Source organism: Ischnura elegans, chromosome 5 (assembly GCF_921293095.1).
Source record: "Ischnura elegans chromosome 5, ioIscEleg1.1, whole genome shotgun sequence".
NCBI lineage: Eukaryota > Metazoa > Arthropoda > Insecta > Odonata > Coenagrionidae > Ischnura > Ischnura elegans.
Genome location: NC_060250.1, coordinates 32,039,917 through 32,066,936, shown reverse-complemented (window position 1 = coordinate 32,066,936; position 27,020 = coordinate 32,039,917). Strand labels below are relative to the sequence as shown.

General features: G+C 37.7%; 1 protein-coding gene across 2 annotated transcripts; it reads left to right on the top strand.

Moving 5' to 3' along the window:
- The first annotated feature begins 202 nt into the window (after positions 1–202).
- On the top strand, positions 203–26,522 carry LOC124158660 (G-protein coupled receptor Mth-like). Of its 2 annotated transcripts, none has more exons than XM_046533869.1 (7): positions 203–302; positions 7,014–7,216; positions 11,954–12,651; positions 14,672–14,750; positions 21,125–21,303; positions 22,806–22,974; positions 25,790–26,522. In XM_046533869.1, the coding sequence occupies exons 2-7, from the start codon at positions 7,038–7,040 to the stop codon at positions 26,118–26,120; spliced, it is 1,635 nt and encodes a 544-aa protein (XP_046389825.1). In that variant the 5' UTR covers positions 203–302; positions 7,014–7,037; the 3' UTR covers positions 26,121–26,522. The 2 variants fall into 2 exon arrangements, with proteins under 2 accessions (XP_046389825.1, XP_046389826.1); XM_046533870.1 differs by lacking the exon at positions 203–302 and adding an exon at positions 405–482.
- Positions 26,523–27,020: the final 498 nt, after the last annotated feature.

Genomic DNA, 27,020 nt, shown 5'->3' with positions numbered 1-27,020 from the left:
CGATATATCTGTGGGAGGAATGCCGGTTTTCCCGAACCGCTCACCCTCCCCCTCGAAAAAAAGAGGAGAAGAAGCCACGGTTGATTTTCGCTTTTGTTTCCTCTCGACGATGGTCGTAGTGGTGGTGGTGGTGGTGCCACAAGGCCAACCGTCATTTGTTTTTATTTTTTAGTTCGCGTGTCTCGAGAGGCAGGGCGCCACCATGCGTCGCGAAAAACCCTTCGAAATCCAGTTCCCACTCCATCTGAGATTGGCGCGAGAGGCGACTGCGGGCTAAAGCGGGCTGCTTCGCATTTATCCAGGTAAGTGACATTTCCATACTTTCGGACCGTCAGCAGTGCACGGTGTGTAGCAACAGTATCGTTAAGAGTGTGAAAGTGGGGATTGACTTAAGAGTGTCATTCGAGCCTTCGAGAAAAATATCAGTTCCCCAGAGCGAACGGGAGTGATGCTGAGCGTGTGCTACAGACGTGGTGACTTCCGTAAGTGAAGCGACATCATTTTCTCCACAACAGATGCGGCTTGGACAATCGTTCAAAAAGTAACGAAACATTCATAAATTCGCAAGGTTAAGTCTTCATCCAACTGTGGTTGATTATTTCTCGTTTTTATATTCACAAACACGCAAGTTATATCATTTTTATACCGCGATTTAAATTCATGCGTAGAATGTAAGAAGAAGCTGGTGATACTCCTCCTTTAACAGCTTTACTTTCTACTAACATCAATTTGTCGACAGGCGAGGGCCAATAATTAAACTGAAATAATGCTTTCTTCACCCTTCCAAACAAAACTATCTCTCACAGTAGTACTCGACATAAAGTAGGTAAGTTACTCTTTCATCGCTTGTACGTCTTACCATACCGCTCACTTCCATCCCACTGACTTTCACCAGACCGGATTCAAAAGGTTCAGTGACACCGCGATCAGGACCTTATGAGCTCTATCGCTATTAAAAGTTGTTCCGTCTTTAGTCGTCTAGCAGTCAATATTTAGAAACAACTGGATCTTTCGTCAGTTTCAAGTTTAACTCCAGGAACGCGAAGGGAAGTGCATTGTAAAAATTTAAATATTATTAATAAATTGTGAATAATGGGCCACACTCCACAGCTCAGAAATAAGGCGAATAAACAGTTACGAATGTCACATGTGCAAACGTCATCACAGAGACTTATCCAACTCATGCTTCTATATAAAAGATACTACAAGATCTTAAAAATACAAAAATTAATATTTGCCATTACTTATAAATTTTTCACACGAGGAAACAATTAATTCCGACACAGTAAATGTTATTGTCAATTGATGAAAAAATAATGTAATATTTATTAATTAAAAAAAATTATTGATTCATAGTAATATTGTCTACATTTATCGCACTTAAAACCTAATTATATCAAGAAAAGGACCGGCGCGCCGGCGGCGACGGTATACCTGCATGAAAATAGCTAAAATTGGGTGTATTTAATACTATGCTCTCGATTAAATAACCCGTATTTCGAGGAAACTCTCTTGAACAGTGACCGATGAATAATTCATATTTTTCTTAGAAAAAAACACACAGTAAGAGAGGTGTTAAAGAAGGCCTCCACTCATTGCATCGCCTGAGGTGGGAATATTGAATTCTATCTCCGTAGTGAGACATGAAATATAAGCGTTCAAAATTCGGCTTCTCAAGTTTGATATGAACTCTGACTCCATGATTTAAGCACATCTTAAATGAACTTTTTCGCAGATCTGAAAATTATAGAATTCGAATACATGGCGGTAAAACATGCAAACAGAAACTGATTTTGAGTCAAGGACAGCGACTTTTAAATAGGCTAATACTTACTGAAGATAATTTTTAATGGTGGCATTGGCATGCTGGAATTCTCAGTTAGATCAAATAACAGTTCTTGTGACGGTGATAAATACCAAGATAGTCACCGCGACGGTAAAATTGGTACAAGCGGTAATAAAAAACAATACGACAAAGCAACGATTATTAAAATGTAGAAGTAGAGGACATATATGACCATACCAATAGTTCATCATATTTCCAAAAGAATATTATCCATGATAGATCATCTATTCTTGAAATTGCATGCGTAATTTTTTGCTGAATTATGTGCGCGATGAAGTAAAGGAATCTGCTTGAATCCAAAGCTAATAGTTCCTGTGTGAGTGTGGTTTGAATGGGAACCCGGAATTTTTATTCATCCGCAGTCTTTAAAGCACATTCATAAGGAAAAGAACCATCCAAAAGATGGTAAAATTTTGGATGTTTTGTATGAGACCTAATTGAATAGGATAGAAATCATCACCTTTCGTCCAATGTACAATTATTAATGTCCGATTATTTCGGATGAGGATGTCTTGCGACAAAAAAAATTAACATTTCAAATATTTACTGTGTATGTCCACCTCGGGAAAGTCAATCACTAATTTTTTAGTGATCTTAGGCCCCTTTCAGACGCAACGGCTTTTCGCCGGCCGCCGTCCACGGCACCGCGCCGTGAAATTCAGGCAGCTTTCAGACGAGACGACTTTCCGCCGGTCGCCGTTCACGGCGCGGCGCTCCGTGAAATACAGAGAACAGTACGGCAAGCAATCGGCACGGCCATCAGCGACATTTAGTCAATAGTTCTTGAGTCGTTATCATGAATAGGTGCGAATTTTAAAATAATAATTTAAATTATTATTTTAAATGTTTATCTATAGTGCTGATATAAATTTTATTTATGATGCTTATATATAAAATTTAAATTAGGGAACCTCGATACAAATATGAAATCTGTAACTAGCCAATGAGTGACTCATTTGATAGGTTATTATTATTTAATTTCTTTTTAAAATCATTTATTCAAGCATTATTTTTTTAGACAAAGGAAACATAAAATTTCATTACTAAAGAAAGATAATGTAATAGATCTTAACACTTTCATGTGAGCTGGGGAGTGCATCATAATGATTTTTCATTCAGTCCGATTTTAGAATTTTTTATTGTTCACTTCTCAAAACATTATCTATCAGAAATTCTTTCCAGTACTTTCAAATAATTAAAAAAATCAAACAGGAAGAAAAAATACAAAGAATATTTATAAAATACAAAAAAATATTGATAAAGTTGAAACCTTTCGCTGCATCCCAAATCCCAAAACACTATACCACTTCTCTCACAGAATAAGTTGACTGGTTTGAAGGCGTAGAATTAAGTGATGCTGGAAAACGCTGTTGATCCTGCGAGAGGAGAAGAAACTGCTCGCAACTGCTGTATCCTCTCCAGAATGTTCAATACCTCGATTTGGGAGTTAACTGTTTCCACATCATTGAGGTTATGCATGCTTGGTAGAGTTCCTTTAAAAAGTTTAAATGACTAGGCTCCTCTTTTCCTCAGGCTCCACTTTTATGTCCATGTAGGATTATAAAAAAAGGATCACCGAGTTACCTCGAGATATTTACACCACATATGCAACAAAACCTATAGAGAGTGATACCAAAAGTCCACCATGCCATAGCGACCACCCGCGACGCCGAAGTAATGATCGATTTTTCGAACGTGCGGCACAGTTCGGAGCTTTCAGCTGGCCACGGGGAATACAATGCTCGACGGATGTTGGAAAGTGAATTTTTTAGCAAGTTAATTACGTATAAGATATAATTTATTTAGTGCCACATTCAATTTACATTTCACATAACCTAATTCCTTCGTTATATTTATCGATATTTATCGTCGATACGATACAAATTGTATGACTCGTCTTCGACTGTATTTTTCGTCGAAACTTTGTGTTTACTTGGGATTACAAGAAAAGGATCACCGTGCTATCTCAAGATATTTACATTAAATTACCTCAAACAATTTAGAGTGTCCATCAAAAGAAATCAAATACGACCATGAGAATCAACTAAAAATTAAAATCGATGTTTTTGCCGCGCGCGCAGTCCGCGGCAGCTCCCCGATGGCATGGAATGTCTTGACTCGGGGTAATTTACGATTTATATGTACATCAAGTCATATAGACTATTTTTGCGCACATCGTTGGTCTTATTATTTACTTAATAGCATACACATATTTTAGCCTTTTTTCTCTATTTCTCCGTTTAAATAAATGATTAACTCTAGATAGGTTGATAGCTGTTGGACATATCGCACACGTAATTGCATGACTTGGAATCGGTAGAAAAGCGTCAGCGTCCACTATTAAATCTCCCATATCGTTCAAAAACACAATTTAAAATATGGGAACAATGAAATATTATTCATGTCCGCATTTCTTCGCTGATCACGCTACTCTGAATTCTATAGAACTACACGGCGGACGGCATAAATCGACGCGTCTGAACAGTCCAATACACCACAGTGTTTATTTCACGCCGTGGACGGCGTACGCCGGGCCGGATTGAAATGGGTGCCGTGGATACCACGGCGGCCGTCCACGGCGTCGTGTCGTCCACGGCGTGATTCGACTCGTCTGAAGACACCCATTGCTACCTGTGGTTATTTAAAGGCATTGCGCCGTGCCGTGGACGGCGACCGGCGAAAAGCCGTCACGTCTGAAAGGGGCCTTACAGGAATTCAATCATAATTATTGATGTACTAGTGCTCTAGCTGCTTTTACAATCAATTAACTCAATCATTTTGGTAGAAATATTACAGATATGCAATAAATATTTAGTTTAGAAAGTGGCTCATTTTTTCATTGTTGAAATGCCTAAAATAATTAGTAACTAAAAAAAACAAAACCAACATTATTGGGGGCCGGTAAGTTAACTTATGTCATGGTAGAAAGAAATAAAATGAAACCAACATATTTTTAAAAAATTAAAACGACTATATGATCACAGATACTGATAACACCCTCGAACTATAAATATCTTAACTAAACAAAAGTATTTCCAGATCGTAAAAAACTCCTAATCACAGTTCGGGAAAAACACTTAAGTTCATTCTGTCGACTAAAATGGATTCGATAATAGGGACGCCTCTAAGCACTCAAAAAGTCGAATCCGTAAGTCTTTCTGAGAAATCATTCAAATTCAATAATTCAAATCCTTGTTAATTATATACTATATTCGCACATACTACCCTACAATTTCGAAGAAATGCTAAGTTTGTCGATAATATTGAAATTGTTAGAAGAATTTGAATATCAATGTTAAATTTAAAAGGGTAAAAATTATACCACGGACATTAACTCTCCCTTAGGCTTTGACGCTAACATAAGTTCTGGGAATAACACTCAAAATCACTATACTCACTATTTTTTGGTAGCGCCGATTAACAGATTTGACTCAACAAAATAATCAGCATAACATAAAACTGATGACTCCTTAGGGATCTGAAACTATCAAGCAATCAATAAGTTATGGTATGTAGAAGATGAAATACGTTTTAGAACGAGATTTAGAGGCAAGCTTCTTTCCCAAGGCCTGTTGAGAAAATTACGGTGAAAATTACGATGGCCAACATGAGATTCATCCAATGTTTTGCCTCATCAGCACAGATTTTCCTTCAAAAGCCATATTTTTCCTTGCGAATAATTCTTTCGAAGTCGTGTATCTATAGTGGTCACGAAACAAATCCGCCTTATCTTTTTCATCATTTTAATACCTCAATATCCGATTTTGATGCCCGCGGCAATCGCAGGATTCGAAATGACGACAAATTCCTGAATAAACATTTTAAAAATCCATCAAAAGTGCTTAGAAGCAGCTCGGTGCTCTATGGATAACCCTCCTCATTGATGGTCGGGGAGGTTATAGTTTTAGAGCAGCCTTATACACGTGTAAACAGAGTTTTTATTACGATGACTTGATGAATATTGAGCACTCAAGCATGTGTTTTTTTTCACCAAAAGATGCGATATTTTAACGTCTACAGAAACTCTTGGAAACACATCCTTGCACTAAAAGCTTTAATTAACATGAGCTGTTCCGCCCTCGGGATCAGCCTCGGTGAGGCAATAGGAACCCGCTTCTGATGCGGGCAATCAAGGCTAGAGAAATATAAGTCACCGTTCCACAGAATTTTTAGGCGCAGTGGTGGCTTCCACTATGGGCGCCTTCGGGCAGAACATGCTGGAAACGGGATGATTGGGCGTTGAAATCAAGCCATATGGATTCCCCACACTTAGGGCGGGAAAATGTTTAGCGGCAGCCTAGAACATGCGGGTCTTGCGAAAGAGCATTTGGGAATAACGTAAGGGACACATGTAAACATAGCGTCTCCGACCCGATTGTCACCACAAATGATCACCTCTGCGAGAGGAAACTTTTTCCCAGCTGTTATCGCTTCCACTTCTATGAACAGACCTTGTTTTTAACTTGCGTTAAAACAACATATGCCGTGCTCGGCAGGTAATAGAAATTCCTAAAAGATCATTCGCTATCTCGGTGGCACTTTTGATGGGATTTTTTTCACGTTTATTAACGTATTGTCTGCTTTTCCGGATCCTACCATTGCCGCGGGCTTCCAAGGTGGATATTACAAAGATGAAAAAGATATCTTCGATTTGTTTCGTGACCACTGTTGATACACGACATCGAAATAACTATTCTCAAATAAAACCTTCTCGGATTTGGCACCGGGTAAGGCTGTTTAAGGCCTTACCCAGAGACAAACCCGAGAAAACGTTATAAATAGAACTGCCTACTGATGCAAAGAATCGTCTCCAAATTTTACTCATTAATCCAACCACTGCATGCACTACATTAAGAAAGATCTTCATACAATCGCGTCGGGTAACATGCTATTCTAGAACGAGTTAAGTTTTAGCTAAAACTACGCTCTTTTTGAATGCTTTATAATTAGGAAAATGGAAAAGGCCACCCTTAGCAGCCACTCATTCCATTCATCTAACCATTAAATCAGTACAAATATAAAATCTGAGACATCTTTTTCCACAGTCAACAGCGGTTCTCTCAGCACAAATTAATTATAATGGACATTAAAATTATTTTTGCCACAACTACAAATCCTCAGGAGATTGTTTATACCTGAATGACGTTCATGTATTCTCCCTTTCCAGGATACAGAGCTGGCTTGACTAGCGATGGGTGAATCCAGGCTAAAAATCCTGGCGAAGCTCTCGATAGTGTTCCTTTGGGTGAGCTCGATTCATGCAGCATGTGATGTTGAATTGAGCGTGGAGTTCGAAACGGCAACAATTTTCGAGAATGGCACCGCTTGGGACGGCACCAACCTCTACCCCAATGGTACATACTGGACTGAGTAAGTCATGCGGCCATAATTATTACCTACTTGCCCATTATGCCTAAATTTAATCCACGATGCTCAAAGAAAGGAGAACTCTGGAGCAGATCAATAACTATCAACAGTGATAAATGCAATTAAAATAAGTGTATAAACAATTCATCAGCTTTACAATGGTAGCATTCAATTTTTACCGAATATCGCATAAACAGGGAGCCATGGGCGGTGTTTGAGGGGGTGGCGGGCAGGGAGAGCCTGGCCTCCCCCATTCGAAACGGTAATTTGTCCGAAAAAAAGTACGAAGCATGTGCATTCAAGTGCAATTAAAACAAAAACATCAAAAGTTAAAAATAAGGAAAAAACATCATTTTCCAGGGGAGGACCCCGGGGACCCCACGTTTCACTCGGGAGTTTTTCATAGCCCCTACACTCCCGGCAGGATTGATAAGCTCCCCCTCCCAACGCAAAACTCTAAAATCCGCCCATGCAGGGAGCCTAGTGGACACAGCACTCGCATAGAAGCTCTGATCGAGGGGTTCCGGGTTCAGAGCCAAAGTGAAGCCTTCGGAAACCCGAAATTAAAATCCTTGAAGTGCGAGGTGGCCCAGGGAAAGGAACTGGCATACCTACCCTAAATGTGTGATTTCACATGCCTGTGGCTTAATACGAGGTGAGCTCTATCCTCACCTATCCAGATCAACCTTCCGGTAAAATAATTGCGTTAGACAGTGGTAGCATAAACATTTTTCGGGTGGGCCAGCGCAAACCTTCGACTTAAGTCACGAAGTTCATGCATTATAATTGGTTTTTATGTAATATGTTTAATATCATCACCTGTAAGATGTATTTTTTGGCAAAACACGGCAATATTGTTCACCTGGAATCATTTACATTCCACGCGATTCACCTAAGCTATAATATTTTTAATATTGAGCAATCACACTGGCTGAAACACTAGAGTCGCATTTAGGATGAAAGGAGGGACTACGGACTAACCTAACCCCGGGCAGGATAAAATATCAACACTGCATTACTGGGCGAATTATCGAAAAACTTCTTAAATTATCTTTCTCGTGGTTCTTTTTTTTTCTTTCGAGGTCGAATCTTTTGAGATAATTATTAATTCTTGAAGTTCGGAAGCCGATCCTCAGGAGTTACGTCACCACGGCCTTCACCTAAGAAACGGCCAACACCTGTTATCCTGAATTTTTAATTTTCTACATTCCAAAATGAAAGAAAATTTGTCCCAATTCTTCGACCAATTTTCACTCTAGCGCGAAAAGCCTCGCAAATAGTTCCAAAAAAATCTAGACTTGAAACTGATGAAAGCACACAAATAGTAGTTTCAAAGAAATAACAATACTAGTCGTCAAGTAACTGGAGGATGAACCAGCTGAAGAAACACACAGACGGGTCAATCTCAGAATAACCGCTAAGTTTTCCTCCTTACGAGTTCTGATGCCTCTCACGGTGTTTTTGCACGTATGAGACGAAACAGGTTTCGCGGAAATAAAACGATTTTTAGTGAAACATTTGTTTCGCTTATCACGACCCAAGTAGCGCATGATTAATGCATCGGTGATAAATCAAAATAATTGTGAGCACATGTTCAAAATTTCATGTAAGATCGCTATTTGTACATAAGTTACAATGTTACATTCAAAGGTCGAGAAAATGTCTTCAACCCTTTGAGTTTGCTTATAAACGCGGCCATTCCATGTTAAAGCAGTCAATCAATAGATTTTCAAAGGTTCAAAAATTTAACTCATTAATATACCTACATTTATAGATGCAAAAGATGATTTTTCAAAACAGTTAACTCCGACGAAAGGTTTTTTAGCTCCTACAAATTTTGCGATGGAAAGACATAGATTCAAGATATATTCCCAATGAGTGCGTGGCTCAAAAGCATTTTATGCTTCCATTCCAGGTTTCTCTCCTGAAGCACGTGAAATGATTTTATCTCAACATATTAGCCATAGAATAATTGCACATTTAAGACACATTCTCATTTTACAGTACAAACTTGAAATACAACACTTTGATGAGAAAGAATATTTACTGTGACGTCTACTTTCACGTCAAGGCCATTTCGATTTTTTAGGTTACGAAAATTTTAAAGACAGGAAAACTTTTCCAATATAAGAGAGAAAATTTACTGCCACATAACGTCCCTAAATGTAGATGAAAAATGAATGTGAACGGTATTTAACATGAATTTCTCGCAAAGTTAAGCTTGGAGAAGTTGACTTCGTTTTGGATGAAATCACAGAAAAATAAAAAAATCAGGAAAAGAATTACTGGAGGTATTCTAAATGAAAGATATCAGGCGGAGAGCCTCAAAGGAAATATCCACGGACCGAAAATGATTTGACTACAATACCCGTTATTCAGAGCACCATTAAAACAGCAGAGCGCGTGTGGACCGTACGTGAGAGGGCAAACCAGCGCTACTGATCACGTCGAATTCAATCTTCAACGGCGACGATCACAACTTTCATTTTTTTCAATCAACAGAAAGTGGATTCTTTTAAAAGAAGAATTCGAGAAGAAGGAAAAAAACACTGAACCTAATTTTTATGCGGACTGTTCCATCTACCAACCCTGTCTCTTGGCAAGTCGAGACCGATCACCCTCCCCCTAAAAGGTTGTCAATCATAGCAGGAATACTAGGTTTTGAGATTTTACTGTGGATTTTACTTGGCGTTGGTATGATCCCTTTCTTTGAAAGTATTTACTGGGTGCTGATTAGCAGGATTACATCCATTTTATCAGCAGAGACTGGGTAGTTTTAAGAAGGAGGCGTTCGCATAATTGGCTCCTGCTAAACCCAAGCGATTACTTTAGTTAGCCTACGAGGTCCTATAGCTAAGACTTCGTTTTTTAGTTACGCATTGACCACTTGATTACTTAAAATTCTCAAAGTTACATCTTTTGATTACGGAAATAATAGGTATATCGATTTCACAAATAAGAAATACAATTTTTACACCATCATCTGAAGCTTCAGGTCTAACTTAACTTATGATCATTCCACTATCAAGCATGAAGTTGAAGTACTTTTTTTTTAATTATACGCCTATGCAAATCAAAATGTTGAAAAATTAATGCACTCTTATAATTTATTTGACCCACTTATTTCCTTTCAAAAGCTAACTTAGCCAATAAATGACGTGGTGAGCATTACGAAATTTAATATATGGAGATAACCACCCATATGGAGATAACTAATGGAAAATTCGATCGAATCGTTGATATCTATTTTCCAGCATATTACTAAAGACTGATCGAGTGCTTCCTAATAATGTGTTTCATGCAAATGATATTTAGAAGGAAAATGCGCGTTTTTCGTAGCATATACTTTCCCTGCTTTGAATAAAAAATACGATGGAAAAATGGTCGACTACCGCGAAAGTTATCTTACTCTTTACTTATAACCTTAGTCAACAAAGATGGAAATATATATCATATTATCAGTGGAAATAACGCATTCTTTAAGCTTTGCGGTCACAAGAAAGGTCGGATAATCATTTCATCGCAAGTAAACTTTCCGCTCTGATAATGAGGTCGACGAGAAATAATTAATGGAGGTACAAAATGAAACACATACAGTAATTCACTATTTTCTCACACTCCAGATTTTCACTTCTCGAGGGCTGAATTAATGAATCTCATTTCGTTTGAGACCAATGTTTTCTTTCCAAAGCAAACATTGTTATGCTAATCTCCCGGAACTTCCCAATTATAGGCTATTTGTACGATTTAACTGAAATAATATTTTGAACCATTGCTCATAACTTAATTAGGACCATTTTAAAATTATACGTTATGAATTATCTCCCATTAAACTGAAAAATTTTACCTAGAAGTATTTTTCACGACCCAAAGCCCTCCTTAGTAATAATTTCTTTCTACTCTAGAATTTATCAGCGTTTCATTTCTGCGTCACGTCGTAATTCGCAATAAAATAAATTCAGCGATCGCTTTCCCTATATGAAAGTCACTGCGTAAGAAAAAAATTTCAAGCGCCCCACATTACCCGAGGAGGGTATTAATCTGGTGTTAATCATGTTTGTTTTAGACATATTCTTTTTTACTATGATCCAAAATCCGTGTTCACTTTTATGAGTGACTGCTGTTGCCCGAGTAATCGAAAGAAAAGTTAACAGGACACAAATAGCTCTAAGTTCCCCATATTTTCTGGTTCTATTAGAAAACATGAAGTTCCATCTTGCGTTACAACTACAACACTAACAAAAGTATAATAATATGAAAGATTGTCACCTTCAATGTCTTCTAGTGAGGGAGGAAATATTCACCAATGCACTGAAAATTACAGAACTCGGACGACGACAATCACTCACGAAAGTGAACTCAAATTGTGGATCATAGTAAAAAAATATTCCAAAAACACTCATGATGAATGACCTCCTTATACCCTCCCGTGTAATGTGGAGCTCTCGTAAGGTTTTTATTAGGCAGTGACTTCCATATGGGGAAAACGATCACTGGATTTATTTTACTGCGAACTACGGCGTGTCGTGACGCAGAGACGAAACGCTGAAAAATTCTCGGATCGAAAGAAATTTTTACTAAGGAGGGATTTGAGTTGCGAGGAATATTTCTAGATAAAATTGTTCAGTTAATGGGAGAGATATTGTTAAGTATACTTTTAGAAGGATTCTAATTAAGTTGTAAGCAATGGATCGAAATGTTATAGCATACAATAACCATTTTCTTCTTTCCCTTCAACAGTTTCGAAGACGGCAGCGTCAACGCGACTAATGTCACCAGGGGTTGTCCTTGCACCCTCGAGAAGCCATGCCTGCGGAAGTGCTGCCCGTACAACCAGCAGATGGTGGACTTGGAGTGCGCCGAGGACACGAACGGAGAGTACGAGGGACAGTGGTTTCGACCCGAAGTCTCGGATGACGGCAACGTGACCCGGGAGGTCGAAGACGCGGGACACTTCCACGTGATAGTGTCGCGGCCCTGCAGTGGCTACAGCATGCACCCTGACGTCGAGAGCCGTTCCGCCTTTTACATCAGGGACTCCGACGGCAAACTCTGCCTCTTGGGAGAGGAGGACAGGAACAAGACGTGCTTGGATACTAAGGATTTCTGTCTGGATTACGTCCCGGATTCCGGCGTTTACCTTCCTTTCGTGTGTCCCGAGTCCGAGGTCGACTCGGTCGAGGTGAAGAAGGAAGAATTTATCACTCTATACGAGCCTATCTTCGATTACGCTTTCACGGCTGCGATTTCGGTGTCGACGATATTCTTAGCCGTGACTTTCCTAGTGTACGCGTTCATACCGGAATTGAGGACTCTGCCTGGGAAGTGTCATATGTGTCACGTGTTCTCGGTCTTCGCTTACAATGCGGTTCATTTGGTGTTTTCAGTGATGAATACAGTGCTGATTCGGCACCCATGGATTACGTGCTATATAATCGGTGAGTTATTTTTACGTAATGAATTAGATCGTAATTAATTAATACCACAGTGACCCTACATGAGGGAGGTTTCATTGCTAACGCAACGTAAACATGATATGATGGACAGAGCTCTCAGGAAAATTAGGATTTAGGACCTTAGTTTTTACGCTTATTTTTACCATTCCAGCAGGAAGCACGTTGTTAGGTTTAAGGTAAAAATATAGGAAACTTTTCGGCATTATTTGTTAAAAAGCTGAGATATAAACATGCGGAAGTGGGACGCATATTATTTTTTATGAATTCGTTTTATATAAAGCTATTTTGTGAGGCAATTATCTTCCTTAAAATTCAGTACGCTCGTAAAAAGCTCTGAAAATAAATATATGTGTGTTAATGGCGGTTCATTTACATATTTCAGCCTGGTTTGCAAAACTATATCATGAACTGGAAAACTTGGCAGGAAAGTCATATTTGTCAAGTCATTTTTACTGATTTTCAAATATTTTATCAGCTTTCCCATTGAGGTTAACGGGCTTGAAAAAGATACAGTCAAAAAGCCGCCAATCCCCTAATTGGAAGCAGTTCATTAGTGACGTGGGTAGATATAAACCGCTTGCAATCCAAAATTGAGAACCAGCTGCGAGCGGATGGAAATGTGTAACACTTCACTTAACGACATGTGGAGTTATTAAGTGGAGTTTCATATTAGACATATGAAAATAACCAAATATTTTAAATAGAAAAATCATTCGCCAAATTTTACGAGATTTTACAATATACCAGGAGGCTAAAAACAACTTTTTTAAATAACTCATTACACTTTACATTACTTTTATTTTAGTATTGCAAACTGTCAACGTTGAGCTTAAGACCCGCTTTTTCACTTTGAGACACCTAACTTTACAACAATTTATCGCTTATGCATATCGGGTTATCGCTTCATCAGTCAAAATGAAATGCCCGTAGATGCCTTCCATGAAGTATCTTAGACGTGTTGACAAATGCAATAATTTTCGTCTTCTTCACAATTACACGGTGTGTGAGAAGCTTTTGCAGAAGAATTAAGAGAGTAATTATCTTCAGGGCGATTTCCAGTCATTACGATGGCAGAAAATATGTATTGTTCTCTCCAGAAAGTCAAATACGATTAGCTCAACATTCATCGCATACACAGAATGTGACTTACATCTTCAGACATAATATCTACCTACAAACAAAGGCAAATTCCCACAGCTACAGCATTGCATGAATCCATTTACATCCTAAGAAGTCTCGCCCAAAATTGCAAACGTGAACACATCGAAAGAATAAAAAAATCACTAAACCTTGAAAAAAAACACTCTTTGCCATTAATTATTCATAGCTCGACCAAGAGGAGAAGTGATTTTAAGTGCAATGAGTTCTTTAAGACAGTTGTTTATGGCCTCCTGTAAGTTTGGAAAATCTCGTAAAAAGTTGCGAAGGATTTTACTATTCAAAAAATTTGGTTGTTTTCATGTGTCTAAAATTAAATTCCACTAAATAACTCCACTTGTCGTTAAGTGAAGTGATATTTTAAATCAAAGATGATATACGTCACACTAAACACTAAAGAGAAGCAGATTATAAATCGCTAGTAGTCATTATTCAATTTAGTCTTACTTAATCTGAAGGTTAAGGAGCCGATGACATTCAAAGTCACTATTCACTCATCAAAATTATGTAGGAGTAAAATGAATGGGAACTCTTATAGAAAATAATTTAGTACCGATCAAGGTATTTTTACTCGAGTAACAGGTGATATTTCCCATTTCATTTAGTTTATAATTAAAATGGTTGCTTTCGTTGCCAAAACAATAGAAAAAAGGAAGCCTTTTTCGAGATCACTTAAAATCTTTCACGAAATTTTCAATCGAGGGAATGGCATGCCTTGTAATCTGAATGATATAATTTTTAACACATGCTAAAAAGGTTTGCTGAGATCCTCTTAAATATGAGATTAGACAATAATAGTAAAAGAATCACATCCAAATGAACTAATTTCAGTTCTCAATTTCAGATATACCAAACTACTTCTTCTACTTCACTTCATTTTCCTGGTTGAATGTCATTTGCTACGACATATGCATGGCCTTTATGTAAGTATGACACAAAAAGTTAATAGTGACATTTATTTTAATAACATGTTAATAAGAGTACGAATGAACTGCTTTAACTGCTGACTCATTCGGCATCAAATTTTAATTCATTCCAAATATTTAAGCTGGAAATTTGCAAAAACATTGAATCCAGTGGTCAATTCAAATTCTGAGGTCAACTCCAGTCCGAGTCGACGAGGTCGACATTCCGCCTTAGAGTACTTATTTTCTATGAGAATCTCCTCTGTAAATAGAAGCAAATGTTTTAAAAAAATAATTCAAGAATCAGATGACCTATTGTTAATAGTGTAAATTTAAACCAACGTACTTTCATTCGATTAAAAGATTAGTAAATCATCATCAACTGGTTTTCCGCCCACTAGCAGGCCCCAAATACCAAAGTTAACTCCACCTCCTATTGTCACGTACCTTCTCCTAGGCTCCCTCATGCCATCTTTTTAACCTCACTCCGTCTGCCAATTTCAGCCTTCCTCATACTCTTCTCTTTTCTCCTTCCAATGCTCCCTCGACTGATGTATTGAAAATCCCATTCCCTCTTAAAATATGCCTGATCCGACTCCCCTCTCTTTTTTGTATAGATCTCAAAAATGTCCCTTCCTCCCCAACTCTTTGAAGCACCTCCTCATTCCGCATTAGGATATGAATAATATTTTTTATCGTTGCCATCACCTTGTCCAACAAATTCCATATATTCTACCCTACAAGCTTGATTATATTATGCAGCAATAAGAAATTGCTCCGCGATTGGATCTCTAATTCCAAGTGTAAAAAAATAAGTATTTTATTTCTCAATGTAAAAACTCATAAGACTCGATTAATTTTAAAATGAGGCAAGAACTGATAAAAAAATATGCAAGAAATCACATGACAATCAAAGGACGAAGAAAGCTGCCATCGCTCAGGAAAGGAAGCTAATGCCTTCGCATTCAGCGTATCATCAGTACGGAGGAACATTTTTTAAATTTATCCTTCTAATCCCTATCTAGGATCTAGGCCGCTGCACAACTCGGTATTTTATTCAATCACAGCGATGAACGGAACGCACGGTTGAATTACCGCAACAAATCACGACCACAAAACCACTCCATTTAATAAACCACACAATTTCAAGATATATCACTTTTCAGCGGTTTCTAGCGTCTGATTTAAGCGATGCCGCCAAAGTCGTTCATCATTGTATCACTTTTTCAGTTAAATGAGGCTGATCAATGTAGAACACTTACTATTTTCCACAACTCATCTTTCCTTGCGTTAATTATTTATTTTTCAATAATGTAATCCGTTAAATAATGGAGGAGCTTTGATCGGGAAAAATCCATGGGGATAGGAAAACCGAAGGAGGACGGATCAATGCTTATGTTGATTTAACTGTGGTTTGAGGGGTTGGACAAGTAGAGAAAATGGAAAGGTCCAAAGTAAGAGAGGAAAGGGAATGAAATAGTATGGTGAATGAAGGGATGCACGTTGGAGAAAGATAAAAAATTACTCATGAGAATCAAGCTTACTAAATTCAGGCCGATGGACTATCTTAAGAATAATAAATCGAAAAGTACAACTCTGCAAGTTAAGAAATAAATTAATAAATAATGTTGGAAAAAGCATAGCATGCAAAATTTTACACAGCATAAATTCCTGAAAATACTATCATTTGCGTCAAAAAATTCTCAGTTTTTACTATAGCATTTACATGGGAATCAGGTCGTATAACCATATATTTAAGTGCCAATGCGGGAATTAATAATGGAAAAAAATTAAATGTTATTAAATGACGAACGAATGCTTGTCTCTTCTAGATGGTAAACATTTTTATAGTTATTCGTTCAAGCTACTTAAAAGGACAGTGCAAGATTTAATCTAAACCAGTTGACAAAACAGAAAGCTATAAAGTATGTACAAAAATAACGTCGAGATCATGCGGCTGTATTTCAAAGGTACCTTATGATTGAGCATTGAAAAGAAAACGGCATTTGGAAAAATAGTTAATTCCAAGAAATTTCATGACAATAACCTTTCGCAGAGATCCTTCTCATGGTTGCTATATCAATTATGCTCGAAATCGAAAAGTGTTACCCCAGAGAATCTAGGCTGTGCCGACTACCTCGTAAAACTAGCAGAATAAGAAACGCACGGACACGACATTTAAAATCTCACCTTTTAAAGTTACATTCACCCCTAGTGCACATGATTTTCCACCACTCGTATTTCCAAGAGCTGTTGGATGAAAGCTATATAGAAATGAGTCCACTTACATATCTCCAGAAACTCCACATCCATGTAATTTTCAATACATATAAAGACGTCATTTGTGACGCGTGGTCTGGGTGATTTACAGGTTATTTTTACGAGAGGTGCCCACATTATGCGAAGCAAATTATGACAGCGAGCAAAGGAAATGCAGCACTCATATTCATTTCAATTACACAAGGGTAAACTGGGCATCATAGGTAAAATCATCGTGATGATAGGATTTTACAAACCCCACGTGAGCAGGGCATAACCTCAAGATGACATACGTAATACATAATTTGACAATATTCCTTTGTAGTCCATTTATTATTATAGTTAACAACTAAACTCAACTAAACTTGAATAATTATGATCCACACCAATTGATGGCATATATCGCATGTATATTCAATCACAGCACAAAATTCTCATCAGATTGATTTCATACGATTTACGATAGTCATCACTTCTCCCGATACACAAAACTATTTTCCTTGCCACTGGATAATTTTCAGAGTAATTTGAGATGCTTTTCGAGTACTGAAAATCCTAATCCTAACAATATAAGAAATACGCCATTTAAAGATGTGAACCAACAGACGATCTTTTACAGTTGTTTCAAAAACGTGTTACACAAAATTAAGTTTTAGTGATTACACGTAAGGCGTAATACAAAAAAAGCAATAGAATCAAAAAAATAACGTTCCTCAAGGCCGTTTCACACGGGGCACGTTATTGACCAGGTTAGCACTGAAAATGTTGTTGAAATTACGAGAATGCGAGCTCGGAATTAGAGCAGGCTGTTTTGCAATATCGTACCCATGCATTCTCGCATGCGTTCTAGCAATAGGGTGGTTTCCTACTATTTTTTTATTGCCTAAATAGAAAGATTATTACTCCTGGAGTACGTATTTCACGCTTTTAGATTTTTAAATGACGATATCTATTTATCGCGATTAAATGAAAAGTGAAAAATTTCAAACGCGACGGCTAAGTATGAATGCTGGGAAAAACTCCGTGTGACGTCGTTCTGGTTCCCGCTGCCGCAAGTGAGGTGACCTTGGGGCGAGGCTTTGAGCGCTGATACGACGCAGGATGCTAGCAGGTAGCAGAGTACCCTGCTAGCTGGTAGCGCTTGGCTTAAATAAGGATTATTAATACCTTATCAAGCGAAGAAAACTTTCCGACCTTAGCCAGTTGTAATAGGTGATTATTAAGACATGTTTCCCTGAGCTCTGTGCCTCATGCGTGCATTGGTAATCTCAGGCGATGTAAAACTCCTATCTACTCGTATAGAAACTAGGTCCCTGTGACGTCACGCATGCATGGATAAAATTGACCATGGCCATTCGTCCAAACCGGTATTTCTAAAACCAAATAATTTGTATATTATGAATACACTAATGGTGGGTAACGAATCGCAATCAATGCCTTTCGTTTTCTTTGATGAAGGAAACTACCCTATTCACCGCTTTACACGACGCAATTTTGACTGCGCCTTTATATATACGTCAGATTCCGCACTGACGTACGTACGTTTGGAAATATTCATTTGCGTTCAATTGAAAAGTGACAAATTCCAATTGAAGGCATCGAAATTCATTGGATATGAAGAAATTCAATTGTAAATTGGCACATTCAATTGAATTAAATTGAAATTTTCAATTGAATCGGCATATTTTTTCCAATAGGGATTCCCCGTGTTAAACGACCTTAAGAGCTTCCCTTGCAACAAAAGTTTGCCATGATGCTGGAGTAAAGGTCTTTGGACCTTTTCTGTCTATGTGGATAAAAAATTGAGGAAGAAGCAACAACCCATAGACGCTAGCATCATCGAGTGACTCATTGTCAGTCCTCCACTACAAGCTAATTTTATCGTCTTTGTTGAAAATGGGATACGACTATGCAGTCCATTCTTATATTAGTCTATGAACAAATGAACACGTCCGGGCTCTGAAGAGTAAAGCTTAAGAAGATGGAATTCGAGTCCACAACCTTCGGGGACAGTGGCGCAGCGAGGGGGGGTTTTGGGGGTTAAAACCCCCCCAGAGCTCAGAGAAATTTTTTAATTAAATCCATTTTACTTAATGGATTAGTATTACTTTGATAAAAGTCTTAGGATTAATCAAATATCCCTCAGAAAGCAGTAAAACTCGCCATTTGGAACCATTAATCTTAAAAATTTTCTGGAGGAAGGCCCCCGCAACACCCACTTACCCTGGAGGGTATGCAATACCCCAACACCCCAAAGTATTAGTTGCGCCTAAAACCCCCCCCTAGCCTTAACTTTTGGCTGCGCCCATGCCCGGGGAAACCAATCCGTCGCGACAGAGATCGTCTTACAATTGACTAAAACATAACATTTGCATGTAAAATATTAATTCAACTTCTAGGAGTTGGCATGAAAAAAATCATCATCGATTGTTAAAAAAAACCGAAAATCGGTGTTTACGTAGCTCTCTACTCAGCCATTCGAGAATACGAAATGGATATTATTAGTGTTTACAATGTGCAAATGTATATACGTAAATAAAAAAACAGCTGTAATAGGGTTGTTCACCATATTTTTTTTATTTAAGAAATCGAAAGATCGTGCTTCAGAAGGAGCAATGACAATAATATTATGCTATTTTCTTCATTGTACATGTTTAGAGAAGGCTTTAAACAGTGACAAATTTTACGTTACGCCAAAAAGCCCTACTTCCATCTTGAATTGATGTGTGACGTCACAAGCCTGTAGATGCCCTACTGCAGTGTTATTTAAGTGGCTCAGCAGGGTTATTCCACTTTTTTTTAAAGATCTCCAGCGTCTGCCGCCAGATCAGTGTTTAAAGAAAATCCAATTATATCCTTTAATAAGAGTAATAATAAGCAAAATTACCCTTACTTGTACATATTTATTGCTCATCATATCATAATAGCACTACAACGTACAGATTTCACGAGTTGTCTTTTTGATACATATAATCAGTATATTCCGAATCAACTGATTCAATGAAAAACTTGACTCACAATAAATATAAAACACTAATAAAACATGGTAATCGGTTTCCCAATCACTCTGCACACGCTAAAAGAATTTGCACTCCTTGAAGTTCGAAAGATTCTCCACACCTCACTTCTCACTCATCACTAACGACTTAGAATCAGTTTACGTTATTTCACATTGACATTTCGAGGACAATGAAATGAATAGGCTGAAACAAATAGCTAAACCGGTTATTGTAACATCAAAAAACTTCGAATTTCACTATTACTCTTACCGTAACCAAAATATGACCAAAACAAAAACAAACAACAGCGCAACGAAATTCGTGAAATGTAAACACTCGTGAATGCTCAAAATGAATAGGTAATAAAATCAAACGGAACTTAGAAGCGAACAAACGATTGAAAATTAATATGCGTTCGATGTATCCCTAAAGCACAACTAGATCAAATATGAAACATATCCCCTAGGCAATAGTTAGATACCTTAGATCGAAATGCATAGGGTTGATTGAACTAGCATGGAAGAAATAAATAATTTCGTCGAAGCAGTTACATTCACAACTCACTTCACTCTTTACTTCATCGTCTATATGCAATCATTCACTTAAGGGTACATTAAGGGCACAAATTGTGTTCACTTGCACTAGAGGCACAATGAAAGTTCACAGCACGTAGTTTCCTAGCAAATGCAGTTATACAAAACTTTCAATTCCTGTCAACGCTACATACGTTGCCTGCCTAACTTGAAGAATGGATTTCATGTCGCCTTGATCCATCCGGAAGCTTCATGCACAACATAGGCCATTTCAAAATAAGGAAAAACCTTGGCAAATGTCCAGTCGGCATGCAGAGTACTCAGCTTGGCATCGAGCGATCGAGGGTACAGGCCAGCCGTACAGGCTTGTGTCGTCATCACCTCTATTTCAAGATGGCCGACCGTTTTTGGCGGCGTTTAAAATTGTTCGAATTTTGATTGCTAATAATTCCATCATTACTTTTTCAACGCATCTGTCATTCATCCCAATCGAAATGAAATTACATCAGAAGTGATATACATTCGTTTTTTTAGACCGTTCTGATAGGCTTGAACAACCCTATTTAAGAAAATTTATGATGAACTGTTTATTCTTTCACAGCGAACTGAGGCCAATAGCCTCACCGATTCGACAGCACGAGTTCAAAAGATTTGTTTTCTACTCGGTGTACGCATGGAGTGCACCTCTCATAGTATTCTCGGCCTGCGTGCTTTTGGAACATTTGACGCTGACGGAGGCAAATCCATTCCTGAGACTGGGCAACCTCTGTTCCGAACCGAGTAAGTATCCTTGCGACTTAGAGTCCCATAAAGACTGGGAAAGTAATGAGTCGTCGGTCACGCATGGTTGAGCGCAAGATTTCTAGTCTCAAGAGAAATTTTTAACCCTTTTCAGCACTATTTCAACACTGCCGACAGTTGCACACAACGCAAAAACACAATGGAAAAAAATACTTGTGAATGAGTGAGATATGCAAATGTTCATAGAAGACAAAAAGATAGCTTCAGGGACAAAAGGTTTCCTCCAGTATTTATCCATTTCTGATTCCAGCCGCGACACAAAAAATTAACGACAAAAAGTTTTACAAAATCACATCCGTTAACCAAAAAAAGATAACTTTCTCTTCAATTTGATAATATATTGACAAATACTCCCAATATCTAAGACGTAAATGTGCTAAAAAAAATACGTGAAGTAGGTTCGTTTATGTTGAACTTAAAAAGTTTTACATATTTTCTATACCTGATCTACTCTAAAAATTTCACCAATATCCACCATTCATGATGAATGCTGGAGACTAAAAGAGGCCCATGTGACAGCTAAAATGCTGGATATAATTTCCATTAGTTTCAATCAAGAACCAGAATGTATATAACTTTCATGAATTTCAAATTTAACATGCATAAATTCTGGTAAAAGAATAAAATATCAGGCCAGTTATCTTATCCAAATATCAGTCCTAATGTGTACAAAACACCTATATCATGGTTTAGATAACGAAGAAGAAATACCTCAACTACTTCACATTTAGCAATAGTCACCACTCACCATAGTGCGTTTTAATTAGTTCAATTTTTTAAAGTAATCCAGTTCGACAATTCAGTCGCACTTAAATTTCAGAGTAACTTTCATATTTTAGGAACTGCATCAACTAAAATTACATTAAGTAATTGTAGGGTACGGTACAGATGCAAATCTCAAGAAAACGTTTGAAAATTAAGTTATTTGTTCGCCTAGAGCTCACCAAATGTTAATTTATACAATTATACAACACATTAAATCTACAGATCAAGAGCTATAAATTTAATTCCTTAAAATTTAATCAAACTCGCTTAGGTGTTATTAACAGCAAGTAATTAAATGGTTCGTTTGGAAACTGCGCCTAAATATCTTTAGCCGCTGAAAGTGACGAAAGACAATATGATAAATCAAAGAATTACATGGAACTGGGAACGGTGAACGTCGTGTAAGTACTCTGAATTATTAAAATAAAATCCGAGATAAAAAAATAAAATCTATTCCAAATATTAACTCTCATGCAAGTGTTTCCATTTCAACTTCAATCCTATTTGAGTCATAGTTACACCCTAATAACATCCATTTATATAATTAGGTAATGATATATTTAATATAATATAAATTGAATGGGTACTTCCGAAAACTTTTGGGAAACTTTCAGTGTTTTATCACACACTGGTGGCACAGAAAATGTAAAATATGGGAGAGATCGAAGAACAATATGTTTCATGTCCGTTCATTCCCATGTTCTTTTTCATTTCAGCGATCAGCTACTCGTGGCTCTATCACATCGCTCCCATGTCATTCCTCATGGTGTGTAACGTGATCCTGTTCGTCATCACCGCAGTCAACTTGTACCGAGCCAAGCGCTCCACGGCAGTGCTCGCGGAGAGCGGGAACAGACGCAGCCAGGACGAGAACCGAAGGCAAAGGTAAACCAACCCCGTCCATGCGAATCAGACGCGCTAGATTCCAAGACGCTATTCAATAAAGAATATTCGCCAAGGATACTCTTTTAAGTTCAGTAAACCCATTTTTAAACCTTTTAGCTCCACCTACTTGGATTGGCCCCGGCGAAAAATGCCAAAGGTATTACAATAAAATGTAAAACCTTAGATTACAAATTTCGGTTATGTCATTTTCTAGTATAAAAATATAGTACAATGTTGTTTTTTAAATTTTACTTTCTAAACATTAACTGTATAATTAATCCTGATTTTTCATTCGTGAGTTATTGGTGTATAATAATTAATTTGAACAATCAATTACCTCAAAGCCGATTTTATGCCTCTTGGCGCTTTTCGGCTGTGCAGTAGAAGCCGATATATCGACCAGCGTCACTAAGAGGGTTAAATAGCTTTTCGGAGAGTTCGACGTGCGATGGATTCAGCATGCGATCTGAGCCGAATTTGCGCACGCTTTTTAAAATTTCAAATGTCGCCAAATTTGTTTTTGCTCGCATATTATGCGATTAATGGTATACTTCTACGGCCTGCTTGTTAACGAAACACTTTTATAGCATCGCAAAATTTACGTGCGCTGATTCTCTGTAAACTGATTACTCGTCCGGAAATAATGCAGATTCAACGTACAACGGAATTCGCCTGACGTTCGATATTACGGAACAAATTAATATCGTTTAGCGAGGGTGCACTGAACACTAGGGTAATGATTTATTTATTTCAAGAATAAACGTGAATTATTAATTACCTTCGATAGATATACAGTACCTGCTGCCCGAAAAAATAGTATAAATGATTTATTCATTTCCAGTTCTCATTGATACAGCATAGGGAGCATATCCTGATACCTACTGTCCTATGGGCCTAAGAACCGATGAGTGAGCGACATCGAAAACTAGTGTCCACCGCATTTCCATTTTGTACCATTTCCGTACATTTCTACTCATTTACATACCACTTACAACTGTTTCCGTGCATTTCTGGCTATCCTGGAAGTTATTCCCATTTCACGACAGATTTTCAATAAGCTAAAGCTATTTCAAAGATTCGCAGTCTCTTCGCTCAGTTTAGCCCCAAGGGATGCTCACTTCATAGGCTTTATCGTGTTCTTGTTTGTAAATGTAACCCCATGGTCAGCGCCGGATCCAGGATAGGGACAGGGGGTCTCGGTGGGAGGCCTGGGGGGTAACCTTCCAGCATTAGTGGGGGTCCGAACAAAATTACCATTTTATCTAGCGTAAATTGGATACCCAATTCCTGGCCCCTCTACGGATCCGTCACTGTCTCAGGTCCTTATTTAACACAAAAGAATGTCTATTGCGTCATTATTTCAGCAACCTACTGACTAAGATGAATGTTTACACAAGTTGGATCATATACTGGCGTTCACTAAATGGAAAACACGTGTATGGACAAAAGTTGAAAAATGATATCAAATTTTCGTTAACCTGGTTTTCACAAAATTTACCTTGCTTTACCTCAATTGAAGCCGCTTGTCCATATAACAGTTGGACGTTAAATCAACCGCCTATGAGATTATCGAAGACACTAATCACTAATATTATAACATATCCGCAGGCTGGAATTTTCACTCCGCAAACCGGCCAGTAGCGAGCAATTTTCCTTACCGCTCGCCTCGCGACCCAAATGATACCGGAACCCACTGGATAAATGTCCCAGTTTTCTCAGGTTAACTAACAACATGCGGCAGGTGGGAAAGAGGATAATTCTTAGAGCACTTCAGATTAAAGTGGAGATTAATGAAAAAAACACATGTTCGCGAATTATTTTAGTAGTGTTAGCTTTACAGATTAAGCGAAACGACAATATAGTTTTGAAAAGACCTGCAGGACTTACAGGAAACCTTTTTGCGTCAGCTAAATCAAATTTCGATTCTGGTATCATTAAATTACTTAGGTAGCTTATTTAATCTTGCCGCAGAAGCAACACACTACAGTAAAAAATACACAGTACGTCGAAATATAAATGATTCGTTTGCCTGGATAATCAACACTCCCACCTTTTATATGGTAAGAATGGCATAATTTTTTATTTCCGAAAGAATTTTTTAGAATAAGTAAGAATGATGGTGATTTTATAACTTACATTCATCTGAGGTACCCGCATATGAATGTAAGTTATAAAAAGTAACTTTCAATTACGGCGATGAGTTAGAAAAGGCAAATTCTAATTAATAGTTTTCTTAGACGATCTTTAAAACCAAGCTCTAGGCTGGAGTCATTTTAACAAACCAAAGAAAGTACAACCATTAGAATGAATGCAATTATTATGTTTCAACTATTATTGAATTTAAAAAAGTATAATTTTCTGGAATGAAGCTTACAAAAGATAAGAAAGCAATAATGCTGGTTACAAAATAGACCAACAATAAATTAAATAAAAAGATTTCTTTGGAGCTATATAGTGAGCTTTAAATCGAAATAAAAGTATTTTTCACGAATGCACTCTCATTTATGTTTATTCAACGTAAGAAACGGTGATCAAATTGCTAAATATAAATTGGTAAATGTATCGCCACGATCGTGGTAAATGCATTGATACAATCAGCCCAACCAGAAATTCTATTCGTCATGACATACCGTCCCTTGCATAGTTCACATAATTACCATTTCTGGCACAATGACCAAATGCTCTTTATTCATCTTTCTGGTAAAATATTTTTGGAGATAAATCTAATCGAAAACGATGAAAAAGGAAAATGAATTTCCTCCGTTAAAACATACAATCGATGCACGAACTTCACCCATATTTTCTTATATTTCAGATTCAAGATGTACCTCAAACTTCTCATAGTTATGGGCCTCAACTGGTCACTGGAACCGGTCTACTGGTCGTTGCACAGCTGGGTATCTAACGGTTTTACTCCTCAACTCTGGCGAGTACTGCATATAATGGTGATAATCATCTACCTACAAGGCTTCTTCATCTTCCTAATTTTTGTTTACAACGACAGAGTCATCAAACTCATAAAAATCAGGCTCGTTCGACTGAAAAGGTCGAAGAGGGCAATGGAATTCTGGAGTAACCTGAATTGCTGCATTGGGAATGAGTCCAGCAATAACAGCAGCCAAAGCAACGTTGTAATGAGATGGTGATTGCACCATAGACAGCGAAAACATGTGAACTGTGTTAACAAAATGAGTGAGCGGCTTAGTGGGGAGAGGAGTGCTTTTTTCCCCATCTTATCATTAGCATATAGTGATGACCGTGACGCCATTGTTCTCACTTGAAGATAGTTCATCGTTTCATGTGCCGCGAAATGAATGAGAAACGTTTTGCCGGGAACGGCATCAATTTTAAAACTCTAAATGATCCTCAATGGAACCTTATGGACCTCTACCGAAGGATGACGGAATATGGCAATTTTCCTATGGTAAAGTTGTCAATTGTGAATGACTGATGTAAACTATTATATTAATTTCAGTTCCCTGATTTTTTTAAGTTATGAAAACACTGTCCAAATATTTTATACTCATATGTGTAAATAGATACGTGTGTATTTGAATATTTTAATGGTTATACAATATACAAAAAAAACTCAGCTTAATATTTAAGCCCTATCAGCCATAAAAACCGCTCGATGGCACCTTCCAATTTCTAGAGGTGTTGTTTTCACACAGACGCGAAGAGAAGAGACACGAGTTCTCCATTGGTTAACTTCTTAAGAAGGTTGTAATTGTAAAGAAGGTTATAAACCCTGCTGGGTAATTACGCGCAGGAAATAGTCCATTTAGAAATGGAATGCTACGTCGTGGATTCTAAGCGCGTAAAACAACCCAGTTCATGCCTCTTCAATCATCATTTATTTGCTCAGAATTCAAATACAAGTAAGTAATGTTTTTTCTTTCGGAAACGGTCGATTCTGCCAAAAAATAGACTTTTTGAGTGAAAATTTTCAAATTTAGGACACGATATCTCTCTGCAATCCTCTTTCTGCAGTAATACAGCCCCGTTACGAGTCATTCTACTTCGGAGGGGGTGGATAAAAAATAATT

What these genes read in the sequence shown, in the direction of transcription:
- LOC124158660 (XM_046533869.1), top strand. Translation starts at nt 7,038, where the DNA reads ATGGGTGAATCCAGGCTAAAAATCCTGGCGAAGCTCTCGATAGTGTTC. An exon ending in AATGGTACATACTGGACTGA is followed by an intron (nt 7,217 to 11,953) that starts GTAAGTCATGCG and finishes TCCCTTCAACAG; the next exon opens with TTTCGAAGACGGCAGCGTCA. An exon ending in GACATATGCATGGCCTTTAT is followed by an intron (nt 14,751 to 21,124) that starts GTAAGTATGACA and finishes ATTCTTTCACAG; the next exon opens with CGAACTGAGGCCAATAGCCT.